The sequence below is a fragment of the Pseudorca crassidens genome, chromosome 19, assembly GCF_039906515.1.
Source record: "Pseudorca crassidens isolate mPseCra1 chromosome 19, mPseCra1.hap1, whole genome shotgun sequence".
In the NCBI taxonomy this organism is placed as follows: Eukaryota; Metazoa; Chordata; class Mammalia; order Artiodactyla; family Delphinidae; genus Pseudorca; species Pseudorca crassidens.
The window spans coordinates 8,495,940-8,522,034 of NC_090314.1; the positions used below are offsets into that span (position 1 = coordinate 8,495,940).

The 26,095-nt window shown below is 41.7% G+C and overlaps 1 protein-coding gene across 1 annotated transcript in view; it reads right to left on the reverse strand.

Annotated features, from left to right (window-relative positions):
• Nucleotides 1–26,095, reverse strand: part of DNAH9 (dynein axonemal heavy chain 9) — a 300,225-nt gene that overhangs the window by 210,165 nt on the left and 63,965 nt on the right. Inside the window, exons 18-23 of the mRNA XM_067716537.1 lie at nucleotides 20,423–20,645; nucleotides 19,657–19,823; nucleotides 11,758–12,628; nucleotides 9,134–9,264; nucleotides 8,699–8,825; nucleotides 5–157 (exon numbers count right to left, since the gene is read on the reverse strand). Coding sequence (XP_067572638.1) covers nucleotides 5–157; nucleotides 8,699–8,825; nucleotides 9,134–9,264; nucleotides 11,758–12,628; nucleotides 19,657–19,823; nucleotides 20,423–20,645 — 1,672 coding nt within the window. The remainder of the gene's footprint in view (nucleotides 1–4; nucleotides 158–8,698; nucleotides 8,826–9,133; nucleotides 9,265–11,757; nucleotides 12,629–19,656; nucleotides 19,824–20,422; nucleotides 20,646–26,095) is intronic.

The following is a 26,095-nucleotide window of genomic DNA, read 5'->3' on the forward strand; positions in this document are numbered from 1 at the left end:
TTACCTGCCCACTGCAGTCACAGGGCTCGCTGAAGGCCACATACTCTTCTTCCTTGCTGTACATGCCAAGACTGATCTTGGTAGGTTTCTCACTGGCGTCCACCTGGAACTGCATCTTGGCCATATTGTCAAAGAGTTTGGAAAGGTGTCGTTGAACCTATGAAGGAAACCATGCCAACAGAGTGGAGAGCATGTCTGGGAAGTTATTTATTAGTATTGCTTAGAGGGCTACCATGTGACAACCATGTGACAACGACTAGAGTGTTGGGTCTCACCATTCTGAGACTCAGACTCTCTGTTCTCTAGCAGTGGTTCTCAAAGTGTGGTCCTCAGACCAGCAGCAACACTTGGGAAGAAATCCTTGGAAACGCAAATTCTCCAGCCCCAGCCAGACCTACGAGTCAGAGACTCTGGGGATGGGGTCTAGGAATCAGTATTTTAATAAGCCTTCTGGGTGATTCTGATGCACTTTCAAGTTGGAGAACCACTGTCTACAGCTCAAAATGCCAACAGTGTATCCATTAGGATACACACACACACACACACACACACACACACACACATATGTATGTATGTATGTATATAATTTACTTCTTTTTTCTTGTTTATTGACATATAGTTGACTTACAATATTGTATCAGTTTCAGATGTACAACATAGTGATTCCATATGTTTATGGATAATGCACCATACAAAGTTATTTTAATATTACTGACTATATTTCCTGTGCTGTACATTATACCCCTGTGACTTATTTATTCTGTAACTGGTATTTTGTACCTCTTCATCCTCTTCATCTATTTCACCCATTCCCCTACCCCCTCCCTCCTCTGGCAACCACTAGTTTGTTCCTTGTATCTGTGAGTCTGTTTTTAGCTTGTTATATATTTGTTCATTTGTTTTGTTTTTTAGATTCCACATATAAATAAAAACAGATGAATGGATAAAGAAGATGTGGTATACATCTACAATGTAATATTACTCAGCCATAAAGAAGAATGAAATCTTGCCGTTTGCAAGAACATGGACAGACCTGGAGGGTATACTGCCATGAGAGATAAGTCAGACAGACAAAGACAGGTACTTTAATATTTTAAAAAATTGTAACACAGTAGGCTTCTATTTTACATATGAGTCAGGTTTGTCACAAAGAAGTGATATACCCAAGAGTAGATGGCTAATTAGTGCCTAGAATCAAGGGCTAGAACTCCAAATTTTGGATTCCTTATATACACTCACATAAACGACCCCAATGTGCCATTAATACAACTCCCAATCTTATCTCTCCATGGAAATCTTAGCTATTACTTTTGACCACTATTTACTGCATCTCTCTTCAGAAGCACATCAAAGGCATTCTCGTTAAAGGCTTAGCCCCTTCCATTTTGCCATCCTCAAAGCTTCCCCAACTCTAGAGAGTAAAAGCCACTGATGGGACTCTGTGGTAAACTGCACAAAGGTTTTGGCAAGGTGAGATTTCTGATGTGTGAAATGCTGATTTTCGACAGTGAACTCTATGCTGGAAATGAAGTGATACATTACTCTCTTTTCACTGTTTCCAAGGAGGATTAAGAAAAGGATATATAAGATCAAGATCCATTCCATATGGAAGCAGAGTCAAGGATGGACACTCGAATTAAATAAACAAATCAAGCCTAAAGTTTGGGAACTCTGGTCTGCAGGAGCAGCTGAGAGGCCTTTTCATGCGGCTCCCTATGAGCAAGTGAAACTAGACTAAGTGCAAAGGAATAAGAGGACATCAAAGAGTCCAGGAGTCTACATGACCTGGTGGGACCCCTCGCCCAGGATCTCCCTTGCCTTGCTTATGCCTGACCGTGTGGCTGACAGGGTCTTGGTGCTCCAGCCAGGTGGCAGGCCTGAGCCTCTGAGGTGGGAGAACCAAGTTCAGAACAGTGGACCACCAGAGACCTCCCAGCACCACGTAATATCAATCGCTGAGAGCTCTCCCAGAGATCTCCGTCTCAACACTAAGACCCAGCTCCACTGAACAACCAGCAAGCTCCAGTGCTGGACACCCCATGCCAAACAACTAGCAAGACAGCAACACAATCCCACCCATTAGCAGAGAGGCTGCCTAAAATCATACTAAGTTCACAGACACTCCAAAACACACGACTGGACGCAGTCCTGCCCACCAGAAAGACAAGATACAGCCTCATCCACCAGAACACAGGCACCAGTCCCCTCTACCAGAAATCCTACACAACCCACGGAACCAACCTTAGGCACTGGGGGCAGACACCAAAGACAACAGGAACTATGAACCTGCAGCCTGCAAAAAGGAGACCCCAAACACAGTAAGTTAAGCAAAATGAGAAGACAGAGAAATATGCAGCAGATGAAGGAACAAGGTAAAAACCCACCAGACCAAACAAATGAAGAGGAAATAGGCAGTCTAGCTGAAAAAGAATTCAGAGTAATGATAGTAAAGATGATCCAAAATCTTGGAAATAGAATGGAGAAAATACAAGAAATGTTTAACAAGGACCTAGAAGAACTAAAGAGCAAACAAACAATGATGAACAACACAATAAATGAAATTAAAAATTCTCTAGAAGGAATCAATAGCAGAATAACTGAGGCAGAGGAGCGGTTAAGTGACCTGGAAGATAAAATAGTGGAAATAACTATCACAGAGCAGAATAAAGAAAAAAGAATGAAAAGAATTGAGGACAGTCTCAGGGACCTCTGGGACAACATTAAACTCACCAACATTCGAATTATTGGGGTCCCAGAAGAAGAAGAGAAAAAGAAACGGTCTGAGAAAATATTTGAAGAGATTATAGTTGAAAACTTCCTTAATATCGGAAAGGAAATAGTCAGTCAAGTCCAGGAAGCACAGAGCGTCCCATACCAGAAAAATCCAAGGAGAAACATGCCAAGACACATATTAATCAAACTATCAAAAATTAAATACAAAGAAAAAATATTAAAAACAGCAAGGGAAAAGCAACAAATAACACACAAGGGAATCCCATAAGGTTAACAGCTGATCTTTCAGCATAAACTCTACAAGCCAGAAGGGAGTGGCAGGACATATTTAAAGTGATGAAAGGGAAAAACCTACAACCAAGATTACTCTACCCAGCAAGGATCTCATTCAGGTTTGACGGAGAAATGAAAAACTTTACAGACAAGCAGAAGCTAAGAGAATTCAGCACCACAAAACCAGCTTTACAACAAATGCTAAAGGAACTTCTCTAGGCAGGCAACACACGAGAAGGAAAAGATCTACAATAACAAACGCAAAACAATTAAGAAAATGGTAATAGGAACATACATATCAATAATTATCTTAAATGTGAATGAATTAAATGCTCCAACCAAAAGACATAGACTTGCTGAATGGATACAAAAACAAGACCCATATATATGCTGTCTACAAGAGACCCACTTCAGATCTGGGGACACATACAGACTGAAAGTGAGGGGATGGAAAAAGATATTCCATTAAAATGGAAATCAAAAGCTGGAGTAGCAATTCTCACATCAGACACAATGACTTTAAAATAAAGACTATTACAAGAGACAAAGAAGGACACTACATAATGATCAAGGGATCAATCCAAGAAGAAGATATACAAATAGTAAATATTTATGCATCCAACATAGGAGCACTTCAATACATAAGGCAAATGCTAACAGCCATAAAAGGGGAAATCGACAGTAACACAATAATAGTAGGGGACTTTAACACCCCACTTTCACAAATGGACTGATCATCCAAAATGAAAATAAATAAGGAAACATAAGCTTTAAATGATTCATTAAACAAGATGGACTTAATTGATATTTACAGGACATCCCATTCCAAAAACAACAGAACACACTTTCTTCTCAAGTGCTCATGGAATATTCTCCAGGATAGATCATATCTTGGGTCACAAATCAAGCCTTGGTAAATTTAAGAAAATTGAAATGGTATCAAGTATCTTTTCCGACCACAACACTATGAGACTGATAGCAATTACAGGAAAAAAACTGTAAAAAATACAAACACATGGAGGCTAAACAATACACTACTAAATAACCAAGAGATCACTGAAGAAATCAAAGAGGAAATCAAAAAATACCTAGAAAGAAATGACAATGAAAACACGATGGCCAACACCTATGGGATGCAGCAAAAGCAGTTCTAAGAGGGAAGTTTATAGCAATACAATCCTACCTGAAGAAACAAGAGAAATCTCAAATAAACAACCTAACCTTAGACCTAAAGCAATTAGAGAAAGAAGAACAAAAAGACCCCAAAGTTAGCAGAAGGAAAGAAATCATAAAGATCAGATCAGAAATAAATGAAAAAGAAATGAAGGAAATGATAGCAAAGATCAATAAACCTAAAAGCTGGTTCTTTGAGAAGATAAAAAGAATTGATAAACCATTAGCCAGACTCATCAAGAAGAAAAGCGAGAAGACTCAAATCAACAGAATTAGAAATGAAAAAGGAGAAGTAACAACTGACTCTGAAGAAATACAAAGGATCATGAGAGATTACTACAAGCAACTATATACCAATAAAATGGACAACCTGGAAGAAATGGACAAATTCTTAGAAAAGCACAACCTTCGGAGACTGAACCAGGAAGACATAGAAAATATAAACAGACCAATCACAAGCACTGAAATTGAAACTGGGATTAAAAATCTTCCAACAAACAAAAGCCCAAGACCAGATGGCTTCACAGGAGAATTCTATCAAACATTTAGAGAACAGCTAACATCTATCCTTCTCAAACTCTTCCAAAATATAGCAGAGGGAGGAACACTCCCAAACCCATTCTACGAGGCCATCATCACCCTGATACCAAAACCAGACACAGGTGTTGCAAAAAAAGAAAACTACAGGCCAATATCACTGATGAACATAGATGCAAAAATCCTCAACAAAATACTAGCAAAGAGAATCCAGCAGCACATTAAAGGATCATACACCATGATCAAGTGGGGTTTATTCCAGGAAGGCAAGGATTCTTCAATAAATGCAAATCAATCAATGTAATACCCATATTAACAAATTGAAGGATAAAATCCAAATCATCATCTCAATAGATGCAGAAGAAGCTTTTGACAAAATTCAACACCCATTTATGATAAAAATACTCCAGAAAGTAGGCATAGAGGGAACCTACCTCAACAAAATAAAGGCCATATATGACAAAATCCACAGCCAACATCATTCTCAATGGTGAAAAACTGAAACCATTTCCTCTAAGATCAGGAATAAGACAAGGCTGTCCACTCTCACCACTATTATTCAACATAGTTTTGGAAGTTTTAGCCACAGCAATCAGAGAAGAAAAAGAAAGAAAAGGAATCCAAATCAGAAAAGAAGAAGTAAAATTGTCACTGTTTGCAGATGACATTATACATAGAGAATCCTAAAGATGCTACCAGAAAACTACTAGAGCTAATCAATGAATTTGGTAAAGTAGCAGGATACAAAATTAATGCACAGAAATCTCTTGCACTCCTATACACTAATGATTAAATATCTGGAACAGAAATTAAGAAAACACTCTCATTTACCATTGCAACAAAAAGAATAAAATACCTAGGAATAAACCTACCTAAGGAGACAAAAAACCTGTATGCAGAAAACTATAAGAGACTGATGAAAGAAATTAAAATGATACAAACAGTTGGAGAAATAGACCATGTTTTTGGATTGGAAGAATCAACATTGTGAAAATGACTATACTATCCAAAGCAATCCACAGATTCAATGTAATCCCTATCAAATTACCAATGGCATTTTTCACAGAACTAGAACAAAAAATTTCACAATCTGTATGGAAACACAAAAGACCCTGAATACCCAAAGCAATCTTGAGAAAGAAAAATGGAGCTGGAGGAATCAGGCTCTCTGACTTCAGACTATACTACAAAGCTACAGTAATCAAGACAGTATGGTAGTGGCACAAAAACAGAAATATAGGTCAATGGCACAGTATAGCAAGCCCAGAGATAAACCTACGCACATATGGTCACCTTATCTTTGATAAAGGAGGCAAGGATATACAATGGAGAAAAGACAGCCTCTTCAATAAGTGGTGCTGGGAAAACTGGATAGCTACATGTAAAAGAATGAAATTAGAACACTCCCTAACACCATACAGAAAAATAAACTCAAAATGAATTAAAGACCTAAATGTAAGGCCAGACACTGTAAAACTCTTAGAGGAAAACATAGGCAGAACACTCTGTGACATAAATCACAGCAAGATCCTTTTTGACCCACCTCCTAGAGAAAGGGAAATAAAAACAAAATAAACAAATGGGAACTAATGAAACTTAAAAGCTTTTGCACAGCTATGGAAACCATAAACAAGACGAAAAGACAACCTTCAGAATGGGAGAAACTATTTGCCAATGAAGCAACTGACAAAGGATTAATCTCCAAAATATATAAGCAGCTCATGCAGCTCAATACCAAAAAAAACAACCCAATCCAAAAATGGGCAGAAGACCTTAAGTAGACATTTCTCCAAAAAAGATATACAGATTGCCAACAAACACATGAAAGGATGCTCAACATCACTAATCATTAGAGAATTGCAAATCAAAATTACAATGAGGTATCACCTCACACTGGTCAGAATGGTCATCATCAAAAAATCTATGAACAATAAATGCTGGAGAGGGTGTAGAGAAAAGGGAACCCTCTTGCACTGTTGGTGGGAATGTAAATTGATACAGCCACTATGGAGAACAGTATGGAGCTTCCTTAAAAAACTAAAAATAGAACTACTATATGACCCAGCAATCCCACTACTGGGCGTATACGCTGAGAAAACCATAATTCAAAAAGAGTCATGTACCACAATGTTCATTGCAGCTCTATTTACAATAGGCAGGACATGGAAGCAACCTAAGTGTCCATCAGCAGATGAATGGTAAAGAAGATGTGGCACATATATACAATGGAATACTACTCAGTCATTAAAATTAATGAAACTGAGTTATTTGTAGTGAGGTGGATGAACCCAGAGTCTGTCATACAGAGTGAAGTAAGTCAGAAAGAGAAAAACAAATATCGTATATTAACGCATAAATGTGGAATCTAAAAAAAAAAAGAAAAAAAGGTTCTAAAGAACCTAGGGGCATTCTCCAAAGAAGATATACAGACTGCCAACAAACACATGAAAGAATGCTCAACATCATTAATCATTAGAGAAATGCAAATCAAAACTACAATGAGATATCATCTCACACCAGTCAGAATGGCCATCATCAAAAAATCTAGAAACAATAAATGCTGGAGAGGGTGTGGAGAAAAGGGAACACTCTTGCACTGCTGGTGGGAATGTGAATTGGTTCAGCCACTATGGAGAACAGTATGGAGGTTCCTTAAAAAACTACAAATAGAACTACCATATGACCCAGCAATCCCACTACTGGGCATATACCCTGAGAAAACCAAAATTCAAAAAGAGTCATGTACCAAAATGTTCATTGCAGCTCTATTTACAATAGCCCGGAGATGGAAACAACCTAAGTGCCCATCATTGGATGAATGGATAAAGAAGATGTGGCACATATATACAATGGAATATTACTCAGCCATAAAAAGAAACGAAATTGAGCTATTTGTAATGAGGTGGATAGACCTAGAGTCTGTCATACAGAGTGAAGTAAGTCAGAAAGAAAAAGACAAATACCGTATGCTAACACATATATATGGAATTTAAGAAAAAAATGTCATGAAGAACCTAGGGGTAAAGCAGGAATAAAGACGCAGACCTCTTAGAGAACGGACTTGAGGTTATGGGGAGGGGGAAGGGTGAGCTGTGACAGGGCGAGAGAGAGTCATGGGCATATACACACTAACAAACGCAGTAAGGTAGATAGCTAGTGGGAAGCAGCCGCATGGCACAGGGATATTGGCTCGGTGCTTTGTGACAGCCTGGAGGGGTGGGATGGGGAGGGTGGGAGGGAGGGAGACGGAACAGGGAAGACATATGGGAACATATGTTTATGTATGACTGATTCACTTTGTTATAAAGCAGAAACTAACACACCATTGTAAAGCAATTATACCCCAATAAAGATGTTAAAAAAAAAATAAAAATAAAAAATAAATAAAAGGATAAAAAAATAAAAATAAAAAAAAATAAAAAAATAAAGAACCTAGGGGCAAAACAGGAATAAAGACGCAGACGTAGAGAATGGACTTGAGTACACAGGGAGGGGGAATGGTAAGCTGGGATGAAGTGAGAGAGTGGCATAGGCATATATACACTACCAAATGTAAAATAGACAGCTAGTGGGAAGCAGCCACATAGCACAGGGAGATCAGCTCGGGATTTGTGACCACTGAGAGGGGTGGGATAGGGAGGGTGGGAGGGAGATGCAAGAGGGAGGGGATATGGGGATATTTGTATATGTATAGCTGATTCACTCGGTTATAGAGCAGCAACTAACACAACAATGTAAAGCAATTATACTCCAGTAAAGCTGTTAAAAAAAACAAAAAGCCACTGATGGGCTGGGGGGATGGGCATCCTGAGAAGCAGTAATGGTGGAAATGAAGAAAGCTCTGAGGTTAGGTATGATGAGGCTGGCAACACAGGTCTGAAATACATACACCGCCTTAGGGGGCGTAACGGGGAACCTGAAACTCTCCTGGTGGAGCATCCTGGTCCTTCTGAATGTTTCTACAGGCACTTCCCCAGCTTACCTGTTGTGGGGCTGTGCTGTTGGAAAGGATGTCTAACAGGTCCGAAGAGGAGAGAAAGTAAAACCTAGGGAAGGCAAGCCTTTTGGTGTCCAGGTACTCCGCCAGGGCCTTCTCACACAGGTACAGTCTGTGGGCACAAAGAATTTCCTAATTAGGTTTGCCTAGATCCATAGGCACATAGATGTTACCTAAATGAAAACAAGCGCGACCTATGGATCACACGCAGAAATCATGTATGCATGGAACGTGTATGGGTATTTGCAAACATCACAATAAACACCTCTAATAATACACCATATTACCCGACCACACAGGCAAATCAAGGTACACAACCAGACATACTCTCTCACTCGGGCAGTTAAATAAGGTAAGGATCTCAGAGACAGAGTGGGGAAAGGAAACACATTACAAAAGGGGCTGCAAACCGACCATCACCTGCTCTGAATATCTTCCAACTTTTCATAAAGACCTGATTTGTTGGTGGCTTCCACTACGTTTGGAGTTTTGTGAACATCATAAGCTAACTCTTTAAAGTCAATATCGATGCCTTCAAATCTTTTAGAATCCTGCAAATAAAAATGTGGAAAAAAATTAACTACCACCCCCTCAACTTTAAGAAGCTACCTTCATGTACTAAGTCTGCTTTTGAAAACTGCTCCTAGTTGTCTAATACAGAGATTATAGTCTCAAAGGAGGAAATGCCTTTAGTTTGAAACAGTGGTCTGCAAACATTTTGGTCTTGAAGTCCCTTTATGTTTGTAAAAATTACTGAGGAGTGGAAAGAGCTTTTGTTTATGTAGGTAATATTATATCTATCAATGTATATTCTATATTAGAAGCTAAAGTTGAGAAATTCTAAAAAACTTTTATCAATTCATTTAAAAAATAACAATAATAAGCCCATTATGTTAACATAATAACATATTTTTATCCAAAATAATTATATTCTCCAAAACAATATAACTTAGAGAAAAAGTGGCATCATTTCATGTTTTTTTTTTTTTTTTGGCAAATATCTTTAATGTCTAACTTAGAAGATGGCCAGATTCTCTTCTCTGCTTCTGCATTCAGTCTGTTGTGATATCACATCATGTAGCCTCTGGAAAACTCCACTGTACGCTCATGGAAGAACGAGTTAAAAAGGCAAATACCATCAGTATTAATATAAAGATAATTTTGACCTTGAGGATCCCCTGGAAAGGTCTCAGGGACCACCCCCAGGGGTCACCAGACCACACTTTGAGAACTGTTGGCATAAAATACATAATTCCTGTCAGGGAGATGGTGGATCCAATGTTCTTTCTGGGTCCAAGCAAAAGTTTATATAACCGAAGTAAGTGTTTCCACAGCAAATGTGCTACTATGATGTCAAAGTTAGTTAGATATTATCATTCCCCCAAACACACACACCCTCACAGTGTTGTTGAAATGACTGAGACAATAGTAAGTGCAAAGCCCTTTAGGCCAACACCTGGCACCTGATGAGAGCTTGTGTGGCTATTATTACATAACAACAATCATAATGGTATGTGCTATGTGCGCTACTTTAACTTCTTGAAGTAGGGACTAGTATTAGACCCAATTTACAGATGAGAAAACCAAGACACTGAGAGCTTAAGTAACTTCCCTAAGGTCCTGCAACTCAAACCCGGGCCACTGGCTCCAGTCTGCTGGGACCTCTGTGATCTGGGCCTCTCCCCCAAGAAGATTTAAAAACAAGAGGGTGAGGTGAAGTAAATTACGATTCCTCAGTGAGATATCTTATGCCAATTAAAAATGAAAAAGTATCAAGGTTATAGAAGTGTCGGAAATATCTGACATAAATGTTCAAATGAAAAGAGCCGAATAGAAAATTGTAATTACACTGACAGCAGTTGTGTAAAAACATGTATATATGTGAAAAAAAGTTGGGAAATATTCATAATGAGTGAAAATATTTACTAGGTAGGGTGTAAGATGATGACTGATTTATTACATTTCAGAGCTGTCTTTGTTACCATATTGTTAATACAAAGAAAATAAATGTATTTATATGTTTTACACACAAACCTGAGAAGTTAATGATATGAATTCTTTATTATGTTGGATTGAAAGTTCTCAAATGTCTCCTTTAAAATGTGTACAAAAGTCTCCACCTACACCCCCTTCTCATTAAACCTGCCCTTCTTCAATCATTAGCGTTGGAGATTAATAAAATCTGGCTTATTCAATTTTGCTTTATGACAATAGCTATAGCAGGATTATTTTCTGTTATTTTTCATTGCAAATGTACAATCTTTAATCTGCATTATTACACTAATATGCATTTGTGGGATGAGCTGGAAAAATATCATGTTTTGATGGAATGCTTTAACTCTGAAACAAGGTCTGGACAACATATGACATTTTGGAATCAAACTAATTTGTAAGCAGAGAACTCGCTGTGCTGCTGTGCTGAGGGACACAGAAGAAGTCCGGAAAATCTCTTTTTAAATGAATTAGAGTCCACTGGCGGGGGGAAGTACATTAATGCACATTAATTAGGACAAATTACAAGGGGCAAGCAACTACAGGAAAGGTAGTAATGAGAAGAATGCATATTTAGAGAAATTCCTCATTTAGTATTTAGCTGAAGACTGGTATTTAGCCTGCTGGCACAGGCCCGAGTTTTACAGAACAGCTCGCTGCAGAGAAGGAACTTGAGTTTGCCTGGAAACGACGCTCACTTCCAATCAATACCCGCATTGTAATTATGTGTGGAGCACCCCAAGAGCAGCTCGTATTTTTGACCTCCTTTCTCCCGTACACTTTTTTTGGTTTTGTTTTTAAAACCAGGTTCTCCTTTCTTTTTCCTACACATTAGGAACAAACTCGCGGGCATACATTTCACTTTCTCTCTTTCCCTCTGTCTGACTTTTGGTGGCTTGGAAGGTCAATGTTTATTGGAGGTACCCAATAAACCAAGGCAGGGAGGAAGGCAGGGAGGCAGAGAAGGAAAGGTCTAGAGGATACAGGAACTGGGGGATCGTCCCTTGACCCAGGGATGGCAACAGAGGGAGCAGGATTTCCACAGCAGGTACCTGGGGCAGCTGAGCCCGGATATCTTCAGATCCGATGAATATACTTTCTAGATGAGACCATGTGCGCTGCACATCAAACCAGAGGGAGATGACGGTGTCAGCAGTGGACAGCTTCTTCTGCCAGCCCGATACTTCCTCCAGGAAGAAGGTTATGTACCTGGACATCATCAGGTTCTGAAGCTGGACTTGGTTATCCTCCAGAACCTCGATGAGGTCCTCGTCGGACCGCAGCAGAGGCACGTAGGTCTGAGGGTGGGGCTCGAACTGGAATTCCATGCAGACCCAGGTGGTCTGCAGCTCCTTCAAGACCTTCTCCATGCCCATCTCTTTCACAGCTCTGTCTACAATGCCCCGGACCTCGTCCTCAAAGTGGTGGAGCTGAAGCTGTAGGAGGTGTGCCAGGGTGGTACGCTCATCCATGGTGAAGGTCACGCCCGTGGCCTGCATCAGCTGCCTCCAGTGCCGCACCCGCATGGCCGGGTTCTGCAGTTTGGCCACAGCCCTCAGGGAGGTCAGGGTGCTCAAAATGGTGCTTTCCAGGCCTGTGAAGGCATCCCAGGCCCTGACCTCCTTGTCGAGGTTCCGGATGTGCCTGGCAAACCATCTGCACTCCAAGTCCATGGCCTCCACGTTGATATCCATCCACGTGGTGGTCTCCCAGGCATGGATACTGGAGGTCACCATCTCAATTGTGTCCCAGAGCTCCTTCAGCTGGCACGCCTCCTTCCTGCACTGCCTCAGTTGCTTATAGTCAGGGATGGTGACTTCTAACAAGCTAGCAGACTCAGAAATGGAGGCCATGGTGGATTCCATCTGCTGGATCTCCATGTGCCTTGCATCCAGCATCTGATGAGGGTCAGTGCTATCAAACCTACAAAACACAATGTTTTCCCTTTATAAGTAGAGCACACAAGCGCCATCTCCTAGAATCACCAGAGTAATGACAGCTCGAATCCTTAAATCCTTAGTATTTTAGCAAAGGGCAGGTACTTTCACCAAAGCCTGGGAAGAAAAGACATCGGGGTAGGTTGGAGTGGGACGAACATAACCAGTTAGCAATTCAAGAGGAACACCATGTCTGGATCTGTTCTTCACATCTGAGAGGGTAATAAAAATACTGCCCACCTCCCCCACCCAGGTGCAGTGCGAAATACTCCTTTGTTCAAGCCCCCTTTAGACTCTGCTTCCAGTTGCTGGCGTCCAGCTCACTTGACACAAAAGAGCATTGTCCTGTTACTGCAGAGGCTGTACAGGCAAAGCTCCCGCCAGGAGCTACTTGTGGTGGGTGGTCTGTAAGTGACAGAGACCAATCCTGACCTACTCTGGCATTGCTCCCTCTAGGGCAGTGGCTCTCAGTCTTGGCTGCATGTTAGAGCCTCCTGGAAGCTTTAAATGATCTCCATGATCAGGCTACTCCCTGGTCTCATTCAATCAGAATCTTTGGGGGCGGGACCCAGGCAACAGCATTTTTCAAACTCCCCAGGTGATTCCGATGTGCCAGGTCGGCGTCCTTCTCTGTGGTGAGGCTCATGCTAACAGCCTGCATCACCTTCAGGAAACAGTGTCTCCAGATGTGAGAACCACTGATAGGGACTTTGCAGTGTGCGCACAAAGCCCTCACCGCAGGCCTGCACTGCTTGGCTTTCCCGCGCTGCAGGGCTCCTGTCAGGCTCCACATCTCTGAAGTACCTCCTTCAAGCCGCCCCTGATCTCCTCCCGCATCCCGCGGCAGCCTCTGGTTCTGCGCCGCACGCGTATAAGCACTCCATCGCGCTTTACAGCTCGAGCCCACGTTTCCTCCCCCTCTTCTCCCCAGTGGGTGCTCACTGCCCCCACCGTTCCTCCTGGTCCTCATGGCCGTGAGCCTCCTTTACCCTGTAGCCCCTCCAACCTGCGTTCCTGGCAGAGCCTCTCCTCCAACATAAGAGCTGCACGTGCAGAGGGACCCACATGGATCAGGAGCACCCAGAACAATGTTCATTTTCCTCCCCCAGCCTCCCTTTATCCTTTCTTCCCATCACCAGTCTCAGATCTTCTTGTTTCTGTGTGCATGGAAGGCTAGATAGCAGGGATACCGTGACTTAAGTGTGAATACCATCTTTCTCTAAAATCAGAATAGGGTATCACGGGGTCCAACATAAAGGGAAAGTTGAGAGGAAAGGAGTGATTAGAGAATTGGCCATTTCCTCTGATCCCGTGTGTGTGTGTGTGTGTGTGTGTGTGTGCGTGCGTGTGCGTGTGCGTGTGTTGGTTGGTGGGGTACAGAGGGAGGGAAAAAGGAAGAAGATGACATACAAACTCCTTTTCTTGAACTGTCTCTCCTCTCAGCTGTCTCTGGAAATGTTTGACTTGACGGATGGAAAGTAATCCGAATTAGAGTCATCTACCTGAACTGCTTGCCACTTAAGCCTAATTACCATGCAACACAGTAACAGTTACGCATACCATTAAATTAGTGTCAGATTAACTTTGACGCTTGCTATGTTTGATTCCCGCTTGTTCCATCTAAATAGTTTCGGCTCATGTGCCCTGGTTGTGTATTTTCATCTTAAGAGAATGAGACTGAATGTGTGTCTTCACTGTTGTCCAGTCCCCAAGTGTTTCAGAATGGGTTGGAGTTCTCAGAGTTGAAGAGGGCCCTCTGTCTACATAGGCAAGTAGCTTTCTCTTCTATGAGAGCAGTAGAGAAAGAACTAGAAGGAAAGAAATGTAACATCTTCGTGGCAAGTGGGTCAGCAGGAAAGATTACCAAGCATGAAGGTTCCTTCTGCACATTCTCTCCAAAGACTAATTGTTGGAGTGTGTAGTGCGTTGGTTCTACTTTTTAACTTCATTAGAGTGAACTTGGAAAGTGAATTTAGCTACTTGGTGTCAGTATAAATCAGACAAATTCTAAAAGCCCACATTCTGTTTAATTTATTAATGGAATAAAATTCAGGCATATTCAATAGGATAGGTGTTATCAGAGTGTTGGGGGTCTGTGGACACAGAAGACAATGAATGATCTTCCTAACTCTTCTTTCCTCAGCGCACATGAACATCCTTGAATCAATATTGGTTCCTCAAATATTTGTAGGAGGTGATCATTTGTCAAACCTATTCCAAACTTCATCTGCCCCGTGGCATAATTTTTGTTTATGGTTTAAATCTGTGGGTTTTCACTTCCTGTAGCTGAGCACACATAAAAGTTAATTTGACCTAAGTTGTGAAAGGAACCTCTAGACAGGGGAGCAGGTAACCCTCTTCCCATTTCAAAGCTCTAGTGCAAACTGTCAGGATATTCACAGACCTGATTAATGCGCCTAATAAACTTGAAGCAGTTCTCCAAAGCCTGGCGGAACAATACAGTGTGAGAACAAGAAAGTAATAGGCGGGAAAAGGGTGTAGTTAGTCTTTGAAATTCGAATAATAATGCAAAATTATTTTAATCTAAAAGAGAAATGCCTGGAAAATCTGGATGAATAAAACTATAATTAAGAGAAATGGAAATACAGTGCTCATCTGTATGATCTTGGAAAAAGTACAGATTCAGGCCTGCCCTAGACATAGGCACAAAGAGAAAGACAGGACTAAGTGACTTAAATGAATTCTTGGGAAGTGAGCGGCTGGTAAATGTCAACCTCAGTTCTGTACCTGCACATACAAGGAACAGTGACACACCTGTGCTTGATACCCCACAGGTACCATAAAACTCAGCACGCTCCCTCTGACCTGGTGACCTTTCGGCTCTTCCCATCCTGTGGCCCCATCTCAGGAGCAGTGGAACACACCCCTTCCAGCTTACTGGTCCAGATGGAAGATGGAGAATTACACCAGGCTCTCTCCCTGCTCATCTCCCGTATTCACTCAATCCTGCTGATTCTCCCTCCTAAGTCTCCCTCACGTCCATCCTCCTCCTCCATGCTCACGGCCACGGCTTCAGTTCAGTCCTCCTGCTTCGCACCCAGCTGTTGCAATCACTCACCACCCCATGGAGGCCCCACCTTGAGTCCATCTCGCTCCACTCTGCTCTCTGCAGCCACAAGACTGGTGTTTCCATGATGTGTGTTGTTCTCATGCTTGTACTCCTCAGTGCTCATTCATGGTCAAGGTCTGGTCACCTGGACCTCTCCATCCTCATCTCCCACATCCTGCATCCCAGCCACACATACATGCAGTCCTCCAGCTGGTTGTTATGTTTTCATCCCCCTGTGTGTCTCTATGTTCTGCTTCCTTTGCCTGGAATACCTTCGCTGTCCACCCCTCTTTTTTCCAAATGGCTAAGTCTCATTTGCCCATTGGCTGAAGCACAGCTTCTGCAAGGGCTGTGAACTGCCTCCCCAGTGGGTGTTAAAGTTGGCCCCCATGGACATGTCTGGTTACTCATTTTTGAAATTGACCCTGAGGCTGTTAAGTCCTTGAGGTCAGGGAATCTGTATTATCTGAAGATCCTAGCACTTAAATCATTTTTTGCTGACTCCACTGTTGAGAACACAACCGCTTTTGCTCTACGGAAGCCTGTGTCATGTGAGTGAGTCAGATTAACTGCAAGAACAGGGTCAAGTTGAACTAATGACATGTCTGAGGATACTGGTATGTCCCTGAGAGATTTCATGACTAATACTACTCTTTTCTCCAACTTTTGAAGGGACAAGAGACCCTGCACAAGCAAGATGAAGGCCCTTCTTTCCTCACGTTTGCTGCACTGGGCTATTTGGAAAGCCTTGCTTTGCTGGTTGTCATGCAGGACAGCACTCAATGGGAGGAGGTCTTTAGGAAGGTTCTCCCCACCGTTCACAGAATCTGGTGGCTGGCCAGCTGGAAACACTGATGGTCTCCATTGAACTGGAGCTTTAGGGATCAAATGCTTTGACCCAGAAACCCCTGGATTATCCTGATCTTGATGTGGGTAAGGAGACTGGATAACATGGCATTCATTCCTTGAAGCCAGGAAGCCTGTGCTCAAGCGCAGGAACTGAACAAGAGAGCCGCTAGAAGCTTGGTGCATCCCTGTCACTCAAAGGGGAGAATGAGTCTCCAATTTCGAGAGGTGTGAGAAGGGCTTGAATCTGGCTATGATGGTTTAGCCGGTTACTGAGAAGTGAGAGAGCTCAGCTAGGAATGTGCTGATACAGCTTTAAGTTAAGAACAGAAGGAAGAAGAAAAACTCAACTTGAACATGAAGAAAGAACCTCCCCCAATGACCTGATTCATCCTGCACCTGTCAGACTGCAAGGGCCAGATGAGACACACTTTCCTTTTCCTCCCAAAGACAAGATCAGCGTGAGCTTCACCTATCATCTAATCGGGAACAGAAACTTGCCTTCACAGAGATGCATTTTAGAAATTGATCTGAAAGTGGAGGAACCAGAATTCAACTCATTTGCCGCATACGGTGTCTAAACATTTTAAACACACACATTCACGCACACGAAACTAAGAAACAAACTCATGCGTTGACACCCATGAAGATTCCCTTCAGCCCTAAATCCACGATTCTGCTCTAGTCTTGATAGTTTTCTTGACAAGAAGAGAAAAACATCAAAATTGCAGTAATGTTTGGCTTTCCACACTGCTGTGAGCAGTTCTTTTCAAAGTCTCTTGCAAAGATTCATCTGCATGTTAAATTAACAGATGTGAATTTGCAAGTTAAGGGTAGCAATATCCTTACAGCCAGCAGATAGATATCAATAAAAGTGCTAAGAAAGAAAAGCCAATGCAGCTATCAAATTAAAAAACAACAAGAGCTGATCAATATACACACGTGATGTAACTAGGAAGGAGGGATGCCAGATTTCCAGTAGACATACAGAAACACACCAGCAAACAAGGGCTGTTCCATTCAGGCAGTCTCGGGAGTCTGTTTGGGAAGATATTTCACCAGACATCTTTGAATTCCTTTTTAGAACTTTTTTTAAAAAGAGACAGATGATGTAAAATATCAGTGTCATTACCTTTGTGGCTGTTGCCTTAGGTGTGGATATTGTTAGCACTGAGCAGAAATACCCAGCTTAATTGCCCGCCTGCCTCACCAGCTTTGGCCCTGTGTGATCAGTGTCGAATTTCAGAAATTCAGCTGTATGCCCAAAGAAGAATCAAAAGAATGTGCTTCAGACTCTGAAGGAATAGTCCCAAAAGAAGTTCCACAAATGTTTTGAGCAATAGATGCTTCTCTGGAACAAGGGCATAGCTCCTAAGGCACTTATTCTAAAGGGACACAGACTCATTTGGAGTTATATGCCCTGGAATGATTGCTTAAAAGGGAACCAGTTACTTCCCTTAGGGAGGCAGTCTCTACCTTGGCTGCATATTGGAGTCACCTGGGGAGCATTACAAACTACTGATGCCCGGTTTCATCCCCAGAGAGTCTGATTTAGTTGGTCTGTGGGACAGACTGGACCCCAGGTGATTTTAATGCTTTAGAGCTCCATGTTGTACATTTATCGTAAGCACAGTTTACACATCTGTCCTCCCCTGCCTCTTGACATACTCATCTCGTTCTCTCTAGCCCCAAGTATAATGCTTGGGAGACAGTAGCTGCTTAATAAATGTTTGATGAATGAATAATAGAATAGGTAGGCCCTTACTGTGTGCCAGGTGAGGTGACTAAGTCTCAGCTTGCCTGAAATAGAGGGGCTTCCCTGGATGTATGACTTTCAGTGTTAAAACCACAACCATCCCAATTAGCACAGCACTGTAAATCAACTATGCTTTAATAAAAAAAAGAAAAAAGAAAAGAAAAAAAACCCCAAAACTGTCCCAGGTAAACCAGGATGGTTGGTTATCCTAGTGCCAGGTCCTATGCCTAAAACTTGCAAAGATTCGTTATTTAATCCTATCAACAACCTTATGAGGTGGATACTATTATTAACCCCGCTTTACAGATGAGGCAACTGAAGCAAAGAGATATTAAGTGACTGCCCCGACTTAGGCAGTGAGTAGTGAACCTGAGATTAGACACTGGTCTTGTTAAATCCAGAGTCCATGTACTTAATCATTATGTTGTCTTTCCTCCCGATAAAGCTGTGATTTTCTTTTTCCATTTTGTTTGTTGCTTTAGTGTGCATCTCTCAATGTCAGATTTCTGTGTGTAAGTAACCCTTGAAAATAAAAAGCTTCCTTGCTCCTTACATAGGGCATTTTTCAGTCTAGAGACCTCCAAAACTACAGAAGAGACCCAGCAGGAAGCCCGCTAGGGAAACAGAAGCAAACCCCGGAGCTGGCCTGAGGGGAGAGTGTCCACTTCAGCTGGCATGTCAGCAGACACAGAGCCGGCTGGTACCCCTGGCTGGAGCCCCCGACGCTGAGGAGCAGACCCTGTAGATTTCTCCACCAAGGCAGTGAGCCCCTGAGAAAAGGACTTGTGTGTGTGTGCACGGGGGCACGTGTGGATGGGTGTTGCCCATCCCACAGTTGTTTTGTTCGTGTAAAGACCCCTGACCACAAGTAGGGAGGAGTCTGAGAACTAACTACTAAGCAGAGGAAGTACACCTTGAAGTAAATCCATCGCTTCAAATCCTGCCATTAGGCTACTGAAACGCCTTCCAAAATTATTTTAAAATTCCATCAGCCACTATTTTAAACCAAAAGAACAGGAGTCTGGGAGAATTTAGAATACTAACAGTTTAGTAAAAACCTAGTAATCTTACCACACACAATCCCTTTATAGACCTGGAGACAAAGAAGCTTCTAGAATTTTTTAAAGTATTTGTACAGTCTTTGTTCATCCCACACGGGCCGCAGTGGTACTCTGTGAACATGAGCACCAGGTTCTAACCAGTGGACCTAAATGGGAGGGAAGACTAGTAACTAGTCTTCACTTGTTAAAATAATACGCGAACTCCACGGAGAGATCACCGTGACTTAAGATGCTGCCGTGCTTAAAGGCCGGGAAGCAGTGGTGGCAACTTGGGTGCATACCTGAAGGGGGCTTCTCTGCGGAATCGCTCCCAGAACTGCTGCTGCTCTGCCTCGAAGGCCGCGCACCTCTGGCGGAGGAGGGTCGCTTCATTTGCCTGCAGGGGGGCCACCTGCTGCCTCACGGTAACAGCCATCTTTTTAATGTTGTTCCATTTCTCAGGCAGCTCCTGCAAAGGAGACCTCAGTGTGGTCAGACCCTCCCCCACAGTCCTGAGGCTGGACGCACCCGGATGTCTTCATCTCTGCCCCGATGCCAGGCTCTGATGCCGTGGCATCGTTCGACCCTTCCTTGACATGGCTCCCTGGATGCCCACTCTCCCGACGATCACCTACTTCTGATTCAACACTATCCTTCTTGCCCTCAACTTCTAACCCAGTAACCCTGGCCCTTTTCTACATTTTCTAAGAGTGTCTAGTTATTTCCTTTTATGCCCCACATCTCTTAGACCATCATAACATTCCTCAGACCTGCTTTTTTTTCTCCGAATGAAAAATTCAGCTCATCCATAATCCTGGAAAAGGAACCCAAACACATCATCCACATCAGTTCTCCCATATATGTCCAGCGTTACAGTGTTTCGTATTTACTGAGTTTCAAGAAAGTGGTACACATTACACATGTGCGACACATTTAGCTCCAAAGCATGGACCTTGAGTAATCACCAAGCCCTGTTTTTCATTTACTTCAATCCACCTCATCCCACTCTGAAATCCCCAAACGTTCCCTCTATTTCTTTTATTAAGAAAACATAAACTTTGCACTGACCTCCAGCTGCCTGAACAGTGTTTCCGGCAATTCTTGGCCATAGGTCTTCAGCAATTCAATAGTCTGCTTTAAAGGCTCAAACATCTCATCAGTGCTGCTCTGTCGTTCTTTAAGAGCCATAAGGTGTCCCATAATTTCAACCAATCCTTGGAAATCTCCTTTTCTGACTTTCTGGAGCAAGCCATTCTCGCTGTTTTTTATAAATGCTTCAAGGTTGGCCAAGCTGAGCAAAACAAACAGAATGTGAGGAGCCATTCTCCTTTCACTCCTTGAAAGGAAGATTTATTTAGTTCCCCAACATTAATAGCTATTATTATGGAAAACTCTCCATCCTCCTGGTATTATTATGGAAAACTCTGCATATCCTGATGGTATTATCATGGAAAACTCTCCATATCCTGATGGTAAGATACGACCCTCTTCAGAAGTGTCAAGGTCGCAAAGGACAAAGACTTAGCCCTCCATGATGGAGGGTGCATTACTGGGACAACTGGAGAAATGTGAATAAGTCTGTACTAAGTAAGTTACTACTTCCACATCAATACTAACTTCCTTGTGTTGATAACTGTACCACGGTTGGTTATCTAAGATGTTATCATTTGGGAAAGGTGAGTAAAGGTAAAAGAGAATTCTTTGTACTATTTTTACAACTTTTTGTGTAAGTCTGAAATTATTTCAAAGTGAAATTATTTCAAAGTAAATATATTACAAATTATGTTGTGAATCTCAAATTATTTTTTAAAAAACTGAAAATAAATACTATGGCCTCAAAGGTCATACACACTTGGGTTTAATTTTGACACTTACTAGATGTGTAACCATGACCAAGTCACTTAACATCTCTGAGCCTCAGTTTCCTCATCTACAAGATTGGAAAAATCATTTCTTTCTCACTGGTTATTGTGAGAGTTAAATGAGATTCATTCTTGAATTCAAAAATGTTTATTGGGCAATTATTATGAGCCCTAGCCTGCTTCCAGGTTCTGAGAATAGTATAATAAATAAGATAAAGTCTCTGTCCTTATGAAACTTACATTCTAGTGGGAAAAATAAATGTGACACAGATCAATGAGATAAATGGTACAGTTTCACATGGTGATGAGTGCCATGAAATAAGGGCATAGAGACTAAGGTCAGAACTATTTTATATGGAGTGGTCAGTAAAGGCCTTTCTATGGAGGTGATGTTTGAGCAGAAATGTAAACAATATGAAGGAGTGAGCCAAGAAAGAAACAGGAAGAGAGCTTTCCAGGGAGAGGGGGCAGCATGAGTAAAGGCACTGAAGCTGGATTCAGTTTGATTCTCTTGAGGAAAAGGGGAAAGTCAGGGTAGCAGAAGCATAAGGAGAACAGAAGGGAGCAGCGAGGGAGAAGAGGTCAGAGAAAGGGCCAGACACTGGGAGGGCTTATTGGCCATGATAAGCAGCTCAGATTTTATTCTATTCTAAGTGTGAGAATTCTGAGTAGGAGAAGGGCATAATTTGACTGGTTTTCAAAAAGAACTATAGATGGAGGAGAACAGATTTCAGCTGGAGGTGGTGATGATGATGGTGATGGTGACATGGGTGGGGAGACAGAACAGAAGCCAGGGGGGCATTTAGGGACTATTGTGGTTGTCTGGGTGACAGAAGATACTGGTTTTGACCCGGATGGTGGACATGAGGAGTGGTCAGATTCAAGGCAGTTTTGCATGCAGAGCTAATAAAACCCACTAATGGGTTGGGGGAGGGGTGTGAGGGAATAAAGAAATCAATAAGGACTCCTGGCAATGGGGTGAATGATGATGCCATTTAAAGAGATGGGGAAGAATTGGGGAAGACTGGGGGTTTTTTGGAGGGAGAAGGGGGAAGGAGATAAGTTTTACACGTGTTAGGTTTAGGGAATTCCCTAAACCTAAGGTCTACTGCCATTAGGCTACTGAAATGCCTAATGTCTAATGCCATTAGGCTACTGGACCACCTGGTGGTCCAGTGGTTAGGACTTGGCATGTTCACTGCCGGGGCCCGGGTTCGATCCCTGGTCAGGGAACTAAGATCCTGAAAGCCACCTGGCCCGGTCAAAATAAAGAAATAAATGTGTTAGGTTTGACATGCCTCCCAAACATCTAACGGAGATACTTATTAGGCAGTTGAACTTAAGTCTAGAGTTCTTAAGAGACGGGGCTAAAAATATAAATTTGGTAGTTATCAGCACACAGATTATTCAAAGTATTAGATTAAATATCACCTGGAATATGGCTGTGGCTAGAAATGAAATTCCAGGATCGAGGTTTCAGGAGTTCTAATATTTTGAGTCCTGGAGGAGATGAGCCCAGTCAAGGAGACCTCGAAGGAGGAAATCAAGAAAGTGAGGTCTCCTGAAGAAACCGTTTGGGAAGGAGGGAGTGATCAGCTGTACCAAATACTGCAGAGAGGTACAAGTAAGACGATGACTGATCATCACCATTGGATGCAGCCACATGAAAATCATCGGTGCTCTTGGCAAGACTGGTTTCAGTTGAGCAGTCTAATAAAGGCCTGACTGGAGAATAAGTTGGAGAGTGTGGATTTCTGTTTCTAGCTGTATGGTGTACACGATAATATGAATGACCCTTCTGCTAAGACAACAGAAATGTTTAAGCACATATTTCAAAATCATTTAAAAATGCATCACTAAGGTGGCATGAAATTAAGGCATCTCCAGAAGGTGAAAATGTAGTGAAAGCAAGAACCCTGGGAGGTAAGCAAGGTTCAAAGCTGGCTTTCACAGGATAGTTTCTATTGAACCCCGGAGATCTTGAGCTTCTACTTTGATTCTTTATGAGAACTGGGGAACAGGTGATTAAGCCTAGGGCCCACTCAAGGTGAGGAAGCTGATAGGAAGTTGCGTGTGAAGTTGCAACGCCGTTAAGGGTGAACAAGAAATAAACAGGCTGCATGGTATGGGACAGCATGGAAACTCGCCTGAATTAACCATGACACTAGATGGACTACTGTAAGTTGAGGTACAAGTGGTCTGGGGTTGGAAGAGTCCCTTGATGACAGGCAGAAACAAATGAAAATCCTTTCTGGAGGAATGCAAGAAGAATCCAATCCTCAAAGGATTACTCTCCAAGGAACATGATTTTATAATCAAAAGTCACAAAACACATAAGGAAAGAAGTCACCATGAGTGGGAGCCAGCAGAAACAGCTGAATTAAACCTGTGAATGTTTTAGATACTGGAATTCAGGTGCAGCATATAAAATAGCAATATTTAATATGTCAAAGGACAAAAGAGCTCTTGTTTAGGTGCTCTGCTTTACTATTTCTGACCCACATACCAGGAGCAAACGCTTTCCCTGCAGGTTCCCAGACATCTATTCAAGATTTACTAAGAAAAACAACTTCATCCTTTTAAGTATGATATATCAGTTTGTACAGAAATGCTTTCTTTAGGAATCACCCCTCAGAAGCGTAAATAAACTCTTACATTCTCAACAGGTCACCATGCCTTATCCTGGCCCCAACTGCCTTTATGTTCAAGCATAAATTCAGCATTGTCTCATAATCAGGAATGGAGGTGATTTCAGCGGCTTTCCAAATATGCCCAGAATCTGTGATAGTGTGTGGACCTTTGTATCGAATGATGGATTCAAGAAGTGACAAAACTTATTGAAGTGGATAATATGAAAATTATGGCCTGTGATGGCATTTTGTGAAAAGAAACTTTTTTTTTTTTTTTTTGCGGTACACGGGCCTCTCACTCTTGTGGCCTCTCCCGTTGCGGAGCACAGGCTCCGGACGCGCAGGCTCAGTGGCCATGGCTCACGGGCTCAGCCGCTCCGCGGCATGTGGGATCTTCCCTGACCGGGGCATGAACCCGTGTCCCCTGAATCGGCAGGCGGACTCTCAACCACTGCGCCACCAGGGAAGCCCGAAAAGAGACTTTTAATATGTGTTCTAACAATGCAAAAATGATCATACTGTGCTATGTTAGTGGGCAATTCCAGTAGAAAGAAGCTAATAATTTTCCATAGGCCTTTATGTTAACTTTGATCTACGGCAAGAAGAAACAAACCATTTTTAGGCTGACAAATCAAAAGTTATCTTAAGATTATCCTCTAGTAAATGTATTCTAAAACTTGAAGAATGAATAAATAAAAAAGAAGGAATTTGAGCAAAGAACGGGAGGGTATAAAAATGAGTAAGCAAAACTGTAAAATAACCAAATAGAAGATCTAAAAATAGAAAGTATAATTAAAATTTAAAGCTCAATGAATGGATTAAACAAGAGATTTAGACAACACTAAAAGAGAGAATTAGGCTGCTGTTTGATAAAAGTGGAGAAATTATTCAACTGCAGTAAAGAAAGACAAACAACTGAAAACTGAAAATTATTCAAATATATGGGTGATATTTAAAAGTGTGTAAGTGTAACAAGTGTAATAAGAGGTCCAGAAGGAGGTAATAGAGAGAATGGGCAGGAAGCAATCTCTGAGGATATCTTGGCTGAGAATTTTCTTGAATTAATGAAAGACACCAAATATAAGATCAAGGAAGCCCAACAAATTCAAGGTGAAATTAATATAAAGAAACCCTCACGTAAGTACTTCAGTATGAAACTGCAGATTACCAAAAGTGAAAAAAAATCTTAAAATTAGCTGCAGCGAAAGGACGGATTTCTATTAATTAAAAAAACCCTAAGTTGATGGTTAACGATGCAACACCAAAAATGAAGCCAGGAGGGGGCTTCCCTGGCGGCGCAGTGGTTGAGAGTCCGCCTGCCGATGCAGGGGACGTGGGTTCGTGCCCCGGTCTGGGAGGATCCCACATGCCGCGGTGCGGCTGGGCCCGTGAGCCACGGCCGCTGAGCCTGCGCGTCCGGAGCCTGTGCTCTGCAACGGGAGAGGCCACAGCAGTGAGAGGCCCGCATACCGCAAAAAAAAAAAAAAAAATGAAGCCAGGACACAATGTAATAACATTTTCAATAGGCTTACAGAAAATATGTTATCCTAGAATTCTCTCTTCCACATATCAATTTTTTCAAGAACAAGGGCAAAATACATGCACTTGGAGAGAAAAAGAATGAGAGTTTTACCAAAAGAACCTTATTAACGGATCTTCTAATGACTACAATTCAGATAGCATGTCTGTAATGTAGGAAGATGGAATGAGCAAAGATATTGGTAAATATGTAGATGAATTTAAATAAACAGTGAGTGTATAAAAATAAAGTATGATTTGTGGAGTTTAGATAAATAGCAGAGAACAACTGAAATTACTTGGAATTATAGAATATAATTTGATGTATGAACGGTTGAGATCAAACTAAAGTCCTTGTATTGGTTGTGAAAAGAGTAACAGTACTGATTAGTTTACTCCTTTTAAGAATGTTTTTTAAAATAGCTATGGTTAACTATTAGAAAAGAAGACTTAGATAGCACAACATCCAAATTAGCAGAAGGGAAAAAAATGGAATAAGAAAAAGGAAAAATAAAAGAAAATATTTTTAAAAATGTAACCCAAAGCAGGCAAGAAAGAAAACAAAGAAAAGAAGAACAAATAGAGAAGACACAATAAAATGGTACAAATGAATTCAAATATAGCACAACAGACATTAATGAACAAAATGCTCCAGTTAAAAGAAAGATATTAAGGTAGATAAAACATTCAGTTCTATATCAATTATAAAGATCTCTTCTAATATAAAGGCG